This window comes from Zootoca vivipara, chromosome 14 (genome assembly GCF_965207765.1).
Source record: "Zootoca vivipara chromosome 14, rZooViv2.hap1.1, whole genome shotgun sequence".
Taxonomy (NCBI): domain Eukaryota; kingdom Metazoa; phylum Chordata; class Lepidosauria; order Squamata; family Lacertidae; genus Zootoca; species Zootoca vivipara.
In genome coordinates this window covers 44,533,301-44,549,452 of record NC_142597.1, presented here as the reverse complement: position 1 = coordinate 44,549,452, position 16,152 = coordinate 44,533,301, and the positions used below count along the sequence as shown (strand labels likewise).

The 16,152-nt window shown below is 45.2% G+C and overlaps 1 protein-coding gene across 2 annotated transcripts in view; it reads left to right on the top strand.

Moving 5' to 3' along the window:
* Positions 1-16,152, top strand: part of EFCAB5 (EF-hand calcium binding domain 5) — a 45,408-nt gene that overhangs the window by 24,960 nt on the left and 4,296 nt on the right. For both annotated transcript variants that reach the window (XM_035139929.3, XM_060268319.2), the window contains exons 9-18: positions 193-279; positions 390-482; positions 1,560-1,774; positions 3,738-3,894; positions 6,207-6,496; positions 7,500-7,672; positions 9,550-9,778; positions 10,842-10,994; positions 13,627-13,733; positions 15,757-16,010. In XM_035139929.3, the coding sequence (XP_034995820.3) occupies positions 193-279; positions 390-482; positions 1,560-1,774; positions 3,738-3,894; positions 6,207-6,496; positions 7,500-7,672; positions 9,550-9,778; positions 10,842-10,994; positions 13,627-13,733; positions 15,757-16,010 (1,758 nt within the window). The remainder of the gene's footprint in view (positions 1-192; positions 280-389; positions 483-1,559; positions 1,775-3,737; positions 3,895-6,206; positions 6,497-7,499; positions 7,673-9,549; positions 9,779-10,841; positions 10,995-13,626; positions 13,734-15,756; positions 16,011-16,152) is intronic.

Below are 16,152 nucleotides of genomic sequence, written 5' to 3'. Positions count from 1 at the left end.
CTTAACATTTGTCCAGAGCAATGCACAAAAGTCCCAACATTGACCGCTCCCCCCCCCCCTCAAATTCAGAACTGTCCTGCAATCTCAAGTAGCTTCATCATGTGACCAGCTCTGGCTAGCTTCTGCTTTTGGGGCTTGATCTTGGTGATCCATCCTTGCCTATTCACAAACATTGTTTTCTTCTTCTCTTAGTTTCAGATTTGCTCTCACTGCCCAGTGGGCTAGACAGCGAGATGTGTGAAAAGGCACCTCAGAAGATATATGGAAAGATATGGTCAGGTGATTGCACCCCCCAGCATTCTTCAACATCCTGTTTCTATAGTCTGCATGTAGCTGTCAAAGCTCGGCCTCTTTAGCAGCCTGTTTTGTGTTGCCTCCCCTTCCTGCAGGTGACCTTGAGACTGCTGACCTGTCCTTCATGTACACCGACTATGGCAAGGAAATCCGGGAGGACTGGAACAACGAAAGCACCAGGTTTCCAGGTGTGATGTTTTATTAGAGCACCATAAAGTAATCTGGTTCAGGTTACACATTTCTGTGACAAAAAGGACTTTGCTTGCGAGTAGGGATGGGGTGAAATCTGATTCAGTTCACATTTAAAGGCAAACCTACCATGCTTGCACTTTCTGAAACAATGCGCAAACCGAAACCCAGCCAACCTTCGGAATTCACACTTCTCCAAATTTTGCAATCCTGTTCTCCAGCCAGGTAAGTTGTACAGAAATGCAAATAACTAGTGGGAAGTGGTGGGTGTCAGAATGAGAGCTGTGAGCAGCAAATGCCCTCATGATTATCTGTGCTCACGATGACATCCAGACTGTCATATGTGATCCTGCTTTCGATATGGTTTGAACTTGCAGAATTTCCAGGGTAGGCATACTGCTTCATTTCCAATCAGTGCATGTCCCATAACTTCTTGCTGAGATCCTGTAACATTTTATTCCACAGTACTACTTACAGGTAGGTAGCCGTGTTGGTCTGATGCAGTCAAAACAAAATAAAAAAAATCCTTCCAGTAGCACCTTAGAGACCAACTAAGTTTGTCATAGGTATGAGCGTTCGTGTGCATGCACACTTCTTCAGATACACTGAAAAGTCACCAGACCTGACTATACATAAGGGTCTGGTGACTTCTGTTTCTGTGTATCTGAAGAAGTGTGCATGCACACGAAAGCTCATACCTATGACAAACTTAGTTGGTCTCTAAGATGCTACTGGAAGGAGTTTTTTATTTTATTCCACAAACGTTCTGGTGATTTTTTTTTTTTTTTGCCTTGCTTTTTTTACACTGTGGCATGAGAGCACCCCTCCAGATTTTGATGGTGCTTTAACATTGGGGATGCATCGCAGAACATCTACTAAAGCAGACTAATGTGCGGATGGTCCAGTATAAACCCACCACCAATACATTATTATTGGGCCAAATTCATACTGCTGCCTACACCTGGAAAAGACTGTAGGTTCTTCTGCTTACTCATTTTTCACTTGTTGAGCCCTGAAAACACCCACGGCTTCAAATTCGTATTGCACAGGATGTAACCTTCCCTCCTTGCTTCTAGACCTGCGCATGAATATGATAGAAATCCAGGCCCGTGGTCCCCCGTCTACCGTAAGCAGCTTTGACAAGGAGTCCCTCAACCCGCCACAGTTTGTGCAGCTCATGGAGACCTTTGTCGGTGAAGAAACGAATCTGTCAAATGTGAAGAGGCTTGTGAAGTTTGTGAAGGAAGGTTACGTGCAAACGGAGAAAGAGAAGATCAGCCAGATGGAGAGAGTAAGCAGCAGCATCATTTCCCAAAATATTTTCTCGGGTTATTGTTTGATGAAGCAGGACACAAATCACCTGTGTGGAGTCTGGCTAAAATCCGTGCAGTGAAAAAGACAATTGTCTTCATTATATGGATCTGGGATGCTTCTCTGGGCCTGGGGAGGGTCTTTGTTTTTTTGCAAGTACCCTTATGCAAACCCATAAACCAGTGATGGGGATTGTGTGGCCCTCCAGATGTTGTTGTAGTCCAACTCTCATCAACCCAAACTGGCAGGCTGAATGGCTAGGGAGGGTAGAAGTCAGGCATGTCCCAGGACATTAGTTACAGGTAGGTGGCCGTGTTGGTCTGACGTAGTCGAAACAAAAAATAAAAAAATTCCTTCCAGTAGCACCTTAGAGACCAACTAAGTTTGTCATAGGTATGAGCTTTCGTGTATATTGGACAAGCAGGCCAAACCCTACGCCAAAGGATAAATGGACATAAATCTGACATCAGGAATCACAAGATAGAGAAACCTGTAGGAGAACACTTCAATCTCCCAGGACATTCTATACAAGATCTCAAAGCAGCTGTCTTATTACAGAAAATTTTCAGAAACAGACTGGAAAGAGAAGTTGCTGAATTGCAACTCATTACCAAGTTTAAAACCATGGAGAGACCTGGTCTGAATAAAGACATTGGGTTCTTATCTCATTATACATGATAAAGCTTTCTTTAGCCATCTCACCCCCTTGCAGTCGTTAACAGTTGTCAACAGGTTTACCACTCCTATCAGCCAATCACCACCCTTTTGAGTAATACCCCTCCCCACCCTCTCACTATATATAAGGGTCTGGTGACTTCTGTTTCAGTGTATCTGAAGAAGTGTCCATGAACACGAAAGCTCATACCTATGACAAACTTAGTAGGTCTCTAAGGTGCTACTGGAATGGATTTTTTTTTTATTTTATGTCCCAGGACACTTTGCCTCTTGAAGGAAAGCAGAAAATGACACACACTCTCTGAAGCCACTTGCCAAAGCCAACCTCCCACCCACCCCCCTCCACCTGCCAAAGCTGGCCTCCATCACTACCACTGAAGGTGACAGGGGAGAAAAACGTAGGCCAGAGAGGAACAGGTAGTGGCAGCAGCAGCAGTGGGCAACAAGTGCAGGAGGTGGCGAGTGGCAGAACACATTTCTCGGGGACCAGATCTGCACTCCCTGCCAACTGTTCCCTATCTGGCACCTGAGGCTACTGCCTCGCCACACCTGACAGGGGGGCTGACCCCGACTGGAATTGGAGTCCAGCTACAAATTCCCCATTCATGAGAAAAATTATAAGGTTAAAGAAACAAGGGAGGGGGAAGTATAAGAGGCTGAAGAGGCGAGAAGTCAAATATAAGGAGAGAAATGATTATTTGTTAAATAGTGGTTATAGATTCCAGATTCTAAGTAGGTTTTTAATTATTTCATATTTGTATGTAAAATAGAATTGGAATAGTAATGTAATAAGCGGATCAGAATGAAGAATAGAGGAATGAATTAATGAGTGCCAATGTTAGTTATAAATAGAAACGTGGATGGGGGGGAAGGAGGAAGTCAAACAGGGTCAAGAATTTATAAGGGAGCAAATTTGGTTAAGGGGTATTATTGTTAAGGTATAAGAATAAGGATCCCCAAATGAGATTTTGATGTGTATTAATTATTTTACTTTTATTTTTTGTACTCTTTTTTTCTGTGTTTTTGTTATCTTTTTTTGTAATATCATAAAATAAATAAAAATATTTTTTTTAAAAAAAGCAAATTCCCCATTCCTGCCACGAGCCACATATTGTCAGAGCTCAGCACACACTCCAATCCATCGCCAAGCTTTTTCAACCACCATGTTTCATGAGTTTGTCATTTATGCGTATGTGCTGAGATTGTGCCCATGAGCCACTGCAGCTGGTGATGTGTGGTCCTTTTTCTTTGCCTTCTGTCTCCATCAGATCCACCAGAATTCTTTCCTGGTCCGGCAACAGCTCCTCTTGGCCGCGCTCTTTGAGAAATGGGATAATGAATGCTCTGGGTTCTTGGACATGCAGGAGGTGGATGCTGTTCTGTCCACCTTTAAGGAAGGGATGGAGCAAGAGGCATTAAACAAAGGTAGGAGAAAGGCTTTCCGCTGCCTTAGTTGGCTACTGAACCAACTCAGCTTGGTTCAGCTGTAGCCTTCATCAAAAAGCCTTGTGGCACCTTGAAGGCTCAGTGGGGGAGCATCTCCTTCACCCAAATGAACAGCCTTTAAGATCTGTTGGGGAGAGCATGCTTTCCACCACCCACCCAGAAAATAAAAAGAGTGACGCTGCTTCCAGACTTGTCACTACTTTCCACACAATATTCAGTTGCAGATGGGCAAATTCAGGTTGCATTAAGTGGATCTGGAACTTAGCACAATGAAGCTGCTTCAGAAAATAAAACCAAAGCAGGCCTTTGCAGTTAGGGAAATGATGGGGAAAGGCACTGGAAAGTGTAGGATAAAAATTATTGGACATTTTCTCATATAACCTCCCCACAAAATTATCAGAACAAATCAATAAATGGCATCTGCTGTGATCAGTTTTAAAAATTGTGTTTTAACATATATCCTGTTCTTTTTTATATATAGATTTTATAACTCTTGCTTTAGGGTGGTATTCTGCTAAGTTTTACTCAGAATACACCCACTGGAATTAATGAACAGGAGTAACCTGGGTCTATTAATGTCAAAACGTCTATTGTGAGAAAAACTTAAATGGGATAATTAGATGTGAGCTAACAACTATGGAAATCCTGAAGCTGATGTATTTCCTGCCATATGATATAAGTATTGACAGGGTCACTCAGCTGCCCTTTCCTCCAAGAGGCACAGAAACAGGATAGCTGCTCTGATCCAGCCCTTAATTCTCATTGCCCATAAAAGTGACTGGGCCTTGATTATTTGAAGAGGACTTCATCTTGCTCAAATACTTTGTTTTCCTAAAAGTCCCCCATTCATCATCTTGCCCTTTAACCTCATTATACATATTGATCACAGACATATGCCATTAGCAACAGATTTCACATTTCTATTTTTCCCCTGTATTGATTACCTGTTCACTTGATATACCAAACACCTGGAAGCTTTTCTTTCCATTCCTGGGATCCCCACGATTTTTACTTGTGCATGAAATAAAAAAATGGAAGCCCGGCAATTTCCCAGAGAGAACTGTGTAGGCCAAAAGAGAGAATAATAAGAGTTTTCTATTTCTTGTCTCTTTTTCTGCACTTGAGAACTTTTCTTTGAAAAATAACAATTTGGAAAAAACTGTACAAGAGCTCCCTCTTGTGTGCAAAAGTATATTAGCAGCAAGACGTCATCTGCGGTTGAACACAGCAAGCCGCTACTACGTAGGTCAGACCATTCAGTATTTCCTACTGACAAAGGCTTTCCAAGGTTCCAGGCAGGAAAAGGTCTTCCCCACCCTTTCTTCTTAAAGTCCTTTAATTGTAAATGTGTGGACCAAACCCAGGACCTTCTGCATGAATAGAGGGTGCTCTTATCACTGAATTATGGCTCTTTCCCAAAACGTGAAGCGTGAGAGGTTAAGATTCCCCCCCCCCATTTTCTATGAGATTATACTCAAGTATCAAGTTGTTCCCAACAACTCGGTCAAAATAGGAATATTAAAATCTGTAGTTATTTTTCAAAGCCTCAAAATAAGAAGTAAATAACCACACTTTGTGATCCAAGTTTGGGGGGAAGGAACGATGGCCACAATATGTAGGTTGCCACTGTTGTAGTCATCATCCTCTTTTTTTAAAAAAAGATTTTTTATTGAAGTACGAGAATTTTTACATACATTATATTCTCTCCTTCGAATTTTTAATTTCCCGTACCATTTTCCCTTTCCCTTCCCAACCCCCTCCCCCACCCATAATCCATTGGAAGGGTTCAAACGGTTGTCCTCAGCCACGGGCACAATGTCTTTAATTTCCACTGAATGTCTTCTGGTCCAGTAGTTGTTATCCATTGAAAATAGGGGTTCCATCTGGTCCTTATCACAGTAGACTTGGCCTTCCATGTTATATCCTGTGACGTTACTGCCATGATGTCTGACTGAATAAATTCAAACAAATAATTAGTCCAGACCTCTACTGTCCATTTTTCTCTATCTTTCCAACCTAAAGCTATTGTTGCCTTTCCTGCTAGTATCATTGCTTTGAAGGTGTGCTGGTCACCTTTCTCTATTGGCTGAAGGGTGGGGTTTACACTTTTCATAAGGAACAAAAAAAAAAACAAAGGAGAGCAAGCACTGCCACGGTTGAAAACTATTGGACCTGTTCCTTCTTGACACCTGGAGGACATTGGCGTGAAGAATGGACTAGGGGAAAGGTGGGCATATGGGATTGCTTGTGGTCCTGCCTGATCCCGCCCTTGTTTTCCCCTCCCTGCATAGCCAAGCTGCAGCTCCCCATACCCCAGTGGCATCCTAGCGGGATTGTGAAGCTATCCCAAAGAGACTTCCAGACCTACATGGAGCTGGTTGCCTCTGAGCTCACCGGCAACGAAGACGAAGTGCTGGACAACATGGTGGAGTTTCTCATGATGTCAGTGGAGCGAAGCCACACAGAGCGACTGCGAGGCAGCGCGCGGAGGAAGTGGCTGTTGAAGATCGAGCACACAGCCATGACCAATGGAGGGTGCATCCAACCGGTGTACGATGTCCTATTCAAGGTTCTTTGTCGGGTTAGTGTTTCTGCCACACTCTTTCCCTACATGGAAAGGCCAATGTGTTTTGGGGTTTTCCATTTCGGGGAAGATGAGCTGCATTGATGGAGGGCAGATGAATCAATGTCCAAATCAGCCATGGTAGCAAAATTACACCTCCATGTTCTGGGCAGGTATCACTGGGCACCAAATGATGGAGAGAAACGAAGAGATGCAGTCTACTTTTGGTAAAATACCGGCAGAGTGCTGGGCTGGGCAAACTTCGGGTCTGAACCAGCAATGGCATTCTTATGTATGGGGCAAACTCAGGTCCTGAGACAGGTTCAAGCTCCCGTGATTCCTCTTAGCAGCGAAGGCACATTATTGTATTCAAACAACTGGAGTTCTGTGCCCAGTTATGGGGTCAGCCGTTCTAAGAAGGATGTAGACAAAACACAAACAGAGGAGGCCAATAAAGATGGACACTTGGATAGTAAGTCTTGTGGGGAAAAAAGTCTGAAGGAAGTAGACTGTGTTTGGCCTGGAGAAAACTGAGGTAGATTATGATAGTGCTGTTGAAATACTTGAAGAACTGTGTCACATCTAAAAGAGAAAATGCATATTCCCTGTTGCGCCAGAGGGCAGGACTCGATATGATTGGCTTGCTACAAGAGGTTAGGTTTTGACCCTCTTAACAATTCTATTAAATAGTGGGAAAGTCCCCAGTGTCATTCACCTGCCGACATGTTGTCAGAAACTCAACTTGCACATACAGGTTTTTAAGCACAGGTTGGATGGCCATCTGTCATGTGTGATCCAGTTGAGATTCCTGTAGTGCAGGGGCTGAACTAGATGACCCCCGGGATCCCTTCCAACTCTGCAACTGTATGATGAATCCCACAAAAAGCAGTGGGACTTGCATGCCTATAAGCATGCAGGCTTGGGGAGAAACAGAACGAGTTACATGTCAATGAGGGCTAGCTAGGAGCATGTGGCATGTGTATAAAGACGTCTGGCTGAGGCACCTGCCTTTCATCTGCAGGACACAGATGCCCATGGAGACAGCAAGAAGATCAGTGCTTATATCGCCCTTTTGGAATATAACTTGGTTTTCCCAGAGCGAGGAGATATTCTCCTACACTATGTAGCATGCACAGAGGAAGATGCTCCGTATGTCCTAAATCAATCGCTTTTCATGGATATGGAAGGAGTCAGGTAAGAAAAACACCCACAAAGCCGTTTCCTTTTCTTGGGTGAACATTTGGTTCTGAAATAAAATTAGGCTTAAGTATGGGAAAGGCTCCAAGACTTTGGCCACCTCATGAGAAGAGAAGACTCCCTGGAAAAGACCCTGATGTTGGGAAAGATGGAGGGCACAAGGAGAAGGGGACGACAGAGGACGAGATGGTTGGACAGTGTTCTCGAAGCCAGCAACATGAGTCTGACCAAACTGCAGGAGGCAGTGGAAGACAGGAGTGCCTGGCGTGCTCTGGTCCATGGGGTCACGAAGAGTCGGACACGACTAAACGACTAAACAACAAAATGGGAAAGACTGAACATTCAGTATGGGTGATTATATTTCTGTGTTTAGCACAGCATGCATTTTTGGTTCTGCATTTTAACATGTAAAAAGGTAAAGGGACCCCTGACCATTAGGTCCAGTTGTGACCGACTCTGGGGTTGCACGCTCATCTCGCATTATTGGCCGAGGGAGCCAGCGTATAGCTTCCAGGTCATGTGGCCAGCATGACAAAGCCACTTCTGGCAAACCAGAGCAGCACATGGAAACGCCGTTTACCTTCCCGCTGTAGCGGTTCCTATTTATCTACTTGCATTTTGACGTGCTTTCTAACTGCTAGGTTGGCAGGAGCTGGGACTGAACAATGGGAGCTCACCCCGTCGCGGGGATTCGAATCCCTGACCTTCTGATCGGCAAGCCCTAGGCTCAGTGGTTTAACCACAGCGCCACCTGGGTCCTTGTAACATGTAGGATCTCTTAATTGAAAGTTGGGAAACAATCACAAATTCTATAAGAGACAAATAGCAGCACCTATCGTCGGAACAGAGGGTTGCCTAGCAGAAACAGCATTAACCCTCTGTAGGCAAGAGGAAAGTGTCTTACAGTATTGCGCTTTCCACTGTGAATACAAAACATCACCTCTTGAGAACAGAAAAGATATCAGAGGGTAAAAAGACTCCCTCTCAAGTCTCCCTCAAAAACCATACATGATAAAGTGGGGCAAAATTATTTAATGCCAATTGTGAGTCATCACTAGGGGCAGGGACTGGTTCACATTCAAAGGTGAACCTACCTAGTTTGGAGTTTCCAAAGCAACACAAGACCTGAAATGCCGCCATGGTTTGAAATGCGCACTTCTCTGAATTTTGCAATGAAAGTGTAAAACGTATATACTGTACTATGGTAAAGTGTGCATTAAAATGCATATATTAGTAAAAGTAACATACACGGTGCACTATATTAGGGGGAATTGATTGCAAACTTGTACATATTATGCAACATTGGATACAAACGTGTATATTAGGAGATGAGTTTTCATGAGGCCTTTTTTATATTAAAAAATTGCAAACTGATGTGGAAGTGTGGAGAACTGAACTTAAGACTGGGGGGGGGGGAATAGAAATGGAGAGAAACCAAAACTGACAAATCAACCTATTCCTTGTTCTCATGCAAATACACAAGAAATCAACCTGGGGGTTCACGTTCAACTATGCTGGGTAAACTTCCCAGAAGAAGAATAACTACAAACAGAAACAAGACTCATTTTCATCTTGAGGTTAAGCAAGGGACTCAAGCAAGAGAAATGAAAGTGCCACAGCAGCAAAATGAAGGTGTAAATTCACCCTCCGTTACATGGGAAATATGAAGGGAATGGATTTTGCATTCTCAGTGATGGGTTTCTTATGACCTCTTCTGCCTTGAGACCCACTTCCCCTAACAAATTGCTCTTTCCTGCGATGAGAATGTTAGGAGTTTTCCTCTCCATGCCTGCTGCTATGATGTTTTCTACCTAGGCACTTGCCTCCTTGAAAGCTTATCCTCTTCCTCTTTTCTGCTCACTTTTTTCTCTTAGCTTTGCAGCAGCTCTAGATGACAAGCCAATCCATGTCCCCAGAGTTCACCTGCATGGAAACATCCACTTCTGGAACAAGGATCGCCCCCTGGAAGAGAGGAAAGGGTCCTTCTTGGTGCTGCCGCTCGAGGATATCCGAAGAAGAGTCTTTGGTGTTCTTGGTCTGGACACTCTCCAGGACAAGAACGAGAAAACCATCTTTGTGCCCCACGAAATCCGTTTCTATCAGGTGAGGGCAGAAGGGAGGCTGCAAGGGGATTTAAAGGGACAGCCTGGCTGGATTCTGTGAGCAGTGGTACCTCGGTTTAAGTGCACAATTGGTTCCGGAAGTCTGTACTTAACCTGAAGCGAACTTTCCCATTGAAAGTAATGGGAAGCGAGTATCTCTCGCTTGGACTACTGCAATGCGCTCTACGTGGGGCTACCTTTGAAGGTGACCCGGAAACTACAACTAACCCAGAATGTGGAAGCTAGACTAGTGACTGGGAGCGGCCGCCGAGACCGCATAACACCGGTCCTGAAAGACCTGCATTGGCTCCCAGTACGTTTCCGAGCACAATTCAAAGTGTTGGTGCTGACCTTTAAAGCCCTAAACGGCCTCGGTCCAGTAGACCTGAAGGAGCGTCTCCACCTCCATTGCTCTGCCCAGACACTGAGGTCCAGCGCTGAGGGCCTTCTGGCGGTTCCCTCGCTACGAGAAGCCAAGTTACAGGGAACCAGGCAGAGGGCCTTCTCGGTAGTGGCACCCACCCTGTGGAATGCCCTCCCACCAGAGGTCAAAGAGAACAACAATTACCAGACCTTTAGAAGGCATCTCAAGGCAGCCCTGTTTAGGGAAGCTTTTAATGTTTGATGGATTTCTGTATTTTAATGTTTTGTTGGAAGCCGCCCAGAGTGGCTGGGGGAACCCGGCCAGGTGGGCGGGGTAAAAATAATAAATTATTATTATTATTATAATGGAAAGTGGATCAATCCGTTCCAGACGGGTCCGTGGAGTACTCAACCTGAAGCGTACTTAACCCGAAGTATGAGTGTAATTGGTTCTGGAAGCCTGTACTTAACCTGAAGCGTACTTAACCTGAAGCGAACTTTCCCATTGAAAGTAATGGAAAGTGGATCAATCCGTTCCAGACAGGTCCGCGGAGTACTTAAACTGAAAATACTCAAACCAAGGTATGACTGTATGTGATTGCAGTGGCGTTGTCACTTTTGATATGCTTAATTTGATAACGTTCCTGCTTTAAAATTTCACATTGCTTCCAAACCAATCGTAAGACGTGTTCTTCCTCCAGGGGATTGCAAACACATTCAGCATAGCCTACCACCACATCCGCACCAAGGAAAGTATCATGCAGGTCATCATCACGGCTATGGGATGGCTCTTCACCCGTGTGTCGCAGCTTCAAACCGTCACTACATACTTCATGGAGCCTGGCGAAGACAGGGTAAGATGCTAGCAATTGCAAAGAGGACTGAGATAAAGTATGTGGAGCACTTAGGGAAAGCACAAAAAGGGGGCGGGACTTTTCTATTCATATTTTTTTCAGTCTTTTTCTTTTAGGGACATAGGGAGCTGCTTCATACTCAGTCCATCTATCTCAGCATTAACTACACTGGCTGGCAGCAGCTCTCCAGGGTTTGAGACATTCCCAGGTCTCTGTGGAGGTGCTAGAAATTATAACTGGGACCTTCTCCAGGGAAACAGGTGCTTCTTCACTAAGTTACAGCCCTTCCCGAACCGTTTTTCTAACAAATGGTACAATCTCAACCTCAGGCAGTCATTTAGCAGATAAAATCCACCCCCACCCCAGGTCCTGTGGCATTGATCTTCACGTTAGGAAAAAGCTTCACCTGCAAAATTTCTGCCTATGACAGTGCTGTATTCGGCACAGGAGGCCTTCCAAGTCTGTTCCACACCCTGTCTCCACATGTTTATCACCCCGGGTCTTCTCTTCAGCGTACAGTAGTACCTCGGTTTGTGAACGCAATCCGTTCCGCGGAGGCGTTCGCTTGCCGAGGCATTCACTCGCCGAAGGCACGCTTCTGCGCGTGCGCAAAGCACCGATAGAGCGCTTCTGAGCATGCACGCGCTGTGCGCAGATCACTTATGCGCATGCGCGATCTGCGCAGTTCGCGTCTGCGCATCCGACGCCGCGGAACCCAGATGTAAACACTTCCGTGCCCGCGGCGTTCGTAAACGGAGGTTTTTGTAAACGGAGGTAGTCGTAAACCGAGGTTCCACTGTACAGAATATCCAAGGTGGTAGACTTCCCGAGAACAGAGACCAATAAAACAGAAATCAGAAAGTAAACTTCTTCTTGCCCATTCTGTGGCTTTTAAAAACGCAGGGTATGTCACTGTGATGCCACACGGGATGTAGATGACACCATCAGCACCAGCATCTTAACTCATGGGTGGAGTTGGGTTTAATACGGTGAACTGCAGATTGGGGAGGTTATACTCCCATCTTTTGCTAGACTCCGAGGTTCCTGACAAGAGGAACTTCATCTTGACTGTTGTTGCTGCTCCTCTTTGCATTATGAAATGCAGCTTCGAGTCATGGCAATATGCACTTCTCCTGAAAACTTTTAAATAAAAGTCTTGAAAAGAAGTACAAGAAACATCTTCATTGTGTCTGATGGTCCTACCAAAGGCTTTGTGCAAAAAAAAAAAAAAAAAAACAATGTAGAGTTGATGCAAAAAGGTGTTCTGTGGTTAGTCCTTAGGCGATCAGCAGGTGGAGCTGATGTATTACTTAACTCTTCTTCAAGGGACTGAAGATTAAATTCCTACTTTGCAAGAAGCATCCTTTGATATCAAGATGGTATCACGCTTTTGGCAGCAACCTGGTGCCCTTCAGATATTCTAGACTACAACTTCTATCACGCCCAGCCTCTGGGGCTTGTAGTAGCCATATCATTTCATCTCCCTGAAACCCAATGACAAGCTGAGCTGCCGTGCCCGAAAGAATCCCCTCGTTGACAGTAGCCAAGGCTGGCATAAGGGCTCAGCATTTTGGGGCACTTAGCAAATGCTCTCACAACTTAGCAGGTGGTGAGCCTTTGGCCATTCCCACTTAAGCAATGTGTGTTGTTAGCATGTTAGAATAGAACCTGTGGCCCTGGCTTCTGTGAGAGGCAGTTTATTGTTCTTCCACCCCAGTTCCAGTGAAACATTTTCTTATGAACAAAGTAAATCTGGTTCTGCTCTGTTCAAACACTAGCATTCAGTTAGCATTTAAACACAAACCTACCCAGTTTGCACTTTTTGAAACAACGCAAAACCGAAAAGCAGCCATTATTTGAAATTCTCACTCCTCTTAATTTTGCAATGCAGCTTTCCAGCTAAGTGACGTGTACAAGGATGAATATGCAAACTGTACTTTAAAATGTCTATATTAATGAAAATAGCATACACAAATGCATTATATTAGGGGGAATTGCTTTGCAAAAATGTGTACATTAAGAAAAATTGCATAGAAAATATGTGTATTAGGATAAATTTGTACTTAACTGTATTTTTTTCCCCCGTGTATAAGACGCTCCCATGTATAAGATGCCCCCTATTTTTAGGACTCCAATTTAATAAAATAGGGGGGAGATTGCCCCGTGTATAAGATGACCCACAGTTTTTCACATAATTTTAAAGTAAAAAAACCTAGTCTTGTACACAGAAAAGTATGGTAAATACTGATGAATTTTCATAAACTTTTTTTTTAATGCAAGCTGATGTGGAAATGTAGAGAACTGAACTTAAGATAGGAAAAATGAGAAACTGAGAGAAACCAAAATCGACAGATTCCCTTACCCCTACTTGTATGTGTGCAGAAAACTCCAGGTTCCATCCCTGGCATTTCTGCTTGGGACCCTGGAGAGCTGCTGCCAATCCGAGTGCACAGTACTGGGCTAGGTGAGCAAACAGTCTGACCTGGCAAAAGTTAGCTTCAAATGATTCACTGGCCAAAAATCTGTATTGTCCCTCATAATTTTTTAGTCTTTCTCCCCTCCCAAAATATTTACACATCTATTCTTGAGGTGTTTTCCACCTGGCAAGCTCTTGGCACTTTCTCTTTTCAAGATGCACGACTATACCTTGCGCAAAGTAATGTCTTCAGATCTGAACGAGCCAGTGGAGGTCCATCTCCCTCCAGGTCCTGTGGTCAGAAGAAGAGATAACATATTCAGGTGAGCTTTATCACCATCATTATTTTAAACGCATCGGTCCCTTTTTTGCCATGTCAACTCAAAATGATTTACAATATAAAGGGCCTAATTATATGTTACATTAGTGATGTTGTGATTGGCCACCATGTGGTGGGTTCTTAAAAGTTTCCAGCCACGCAGAGGCACATGTCTGGTTGCTTCATGAATGCAGCGCACATGGAAGGTTAAGCATTCCCTCCCCAGCCGCCCTATTTGGCCTGCCTTGCTGTGAGGTGAGGTGCAGCCAGGATGTAAGAGAAGGCAAGGTTCAGGGCAGACTCTGGGAAGCGCAAAACTCTGAAGGAAGAAGCTGAAACTGAGCCCTTTTGCACAGTAATAGCAGCAGGTGCAGGCTGTTTGTTGGCCCCACCAGAGCTGCAAGATACAGCAGTGTTTCTCAACCTTTTTTGGGCCACGGCACACTTGTTCCGTGAAAAAAATCACGAGGCACACCACCATTAAAAAAGTTAAAAAATTTAACTCTGTGCCGCCCTATATTATAATTATGACTGTAAGAAACACTTGCCAAATATTGCTTTCCGGCGGGTCAGTGTTGTGTATTGGCGGCCGCCAGGCTCGTTTGCACTGAGCTTTGGGAAAGAGGAGGAGAAATATTGCTTTCCGGCGGGCCAGTGCTGTCTATTGGCGGCCGCCAGGCACGTGACAATGCAAATCGCCCTTCTCGTCGCCGCACGTCGCGGCACACCAGCCAGCGTCTCGCGGCACACTAGTGTGCCGCGGAACAGCGGTTGAGAAACGCTGCCATATATGGATGTAAGACAGGCCAAAAGGGGCCCATCTGGCCAAGCATCCTGTTCTCCCAGTGGCTGACCAGGTGCCCCAGTGGGAAACCAACAAGCAGGATCCGAGCACAAGAGCCCTCCCCACGCCTGAGATTTCCAGCAACTGGTATGTGGAAGCACTGTTGCCTCCAGCAGTAGAGGTACAGCACAGCCATTATGGCTGGTCGGCATTGAAAGCCTTCTCCTCCAGTGAGAGAAGCCCATCAAGGATTTTGACACACAGCTCTCATGCCAGATCGTGAGCCTTGGGTGGTCCTGACCTTGCTAAATGGAGCATAGCCTTTGAAGACAATCTGGAGACTTCAGCTGATGCAGAATTCAGTGGCCAGGTTGCTCACCGGTCGGGGGAGACAGTCTGAGCATATAGCATCAGTCCTAGCCTGACTGCAGTGGTCACCAAACAGTTTCTGGGCCCAATTCAGAGTGCTGGTTTTGACCTATAAAGCCGCGCACGGCTCAGGACCGGAGAAATATTGCTTTCCGGCGGGCCAGTGCTGTCTATTGGCGGCCGCCAGGCACGTGACAATGCAAATCGCCCTTCTCGTCGCCGCACGTCGCGGCACACCAGCCAGCGTCTCGCGGCACACTAGTGTGCCGCAGAATAGCGGTTGGGAAACACTGAGATACAGCCTTTTCCCAGCAGTTTCCTACTGTGACAAAGCAGGGGAGGCTCGGGGTCTTCTGCAGTGGAGACCTCTGAATCAGAAGATGGCAGTACCACATCCTTGATTTGTGGTGGGGAGGGGACACTGGCCCCACATATTCTTCTGGTAGCAGCACCTCTGGGACTGGCCCTGTACTCCCTTCCCTTTCAGGTCTAGAGTCCTCGCCTCTAACTTCTGGTCCCTGATAATATTGGTCAAAAGCACAGTGTACGTTTTGTTTGGAGAATCTGGATTGTCGTCTGCTTGTAAACATACTGGTTGCAATCTGGATGCCAAAGCATGCTTGAGGCCCTTGTTGTGGTTGTTGTCAGATGAAACTCCGCAGGAACATGGGGCTCTGACTCCATTTGAATACTGGTTTGAGGGAAATTGTGCTTCTTTGCACTGAGAGAAATGGATGTTGGATTACATGGGCCTTTGGCCCGATCCAGCAATGCTCTTCTTATGTCCTCATGGCTTCATATAGCAATCGATGCAGGAGCAGACACAACGATGTAGAGTCTGCGATATTGTCATTGGTCATCTCTTTTGTTTTAGAGATTACCTGTTCAAGTGCATAGACTGTTCAGTGGTGGTTACCATCTTTGTGTTTGAAGAACATCATATTGCAGTTCCTCTGAGGAATCAGATGGGCCAGGCCATTGCAGTCTTTGACCTCAACCTTGGAGGCCGCCAAAAGCTACCAACCTGTGAGCACAGAGACCTGGAGAAGATGCTGAGGACAATACAGTCTGCCGTTTGTGAGATCCTGAAAGAGGATTCTGGAGAGAAAGATCCATTCTTCGTCTTGGGTATTGTGCACTTTAGACAGCAGAAAAATTCTGGTAGTCCAAAAGATTCAATATATTTACACTGGTCTCCAGAGCATATTCAAAGAAAATGGGAGCAGGGACAGGAAGTCAGACAGACTTGGATATATTATTTTATTGCTGG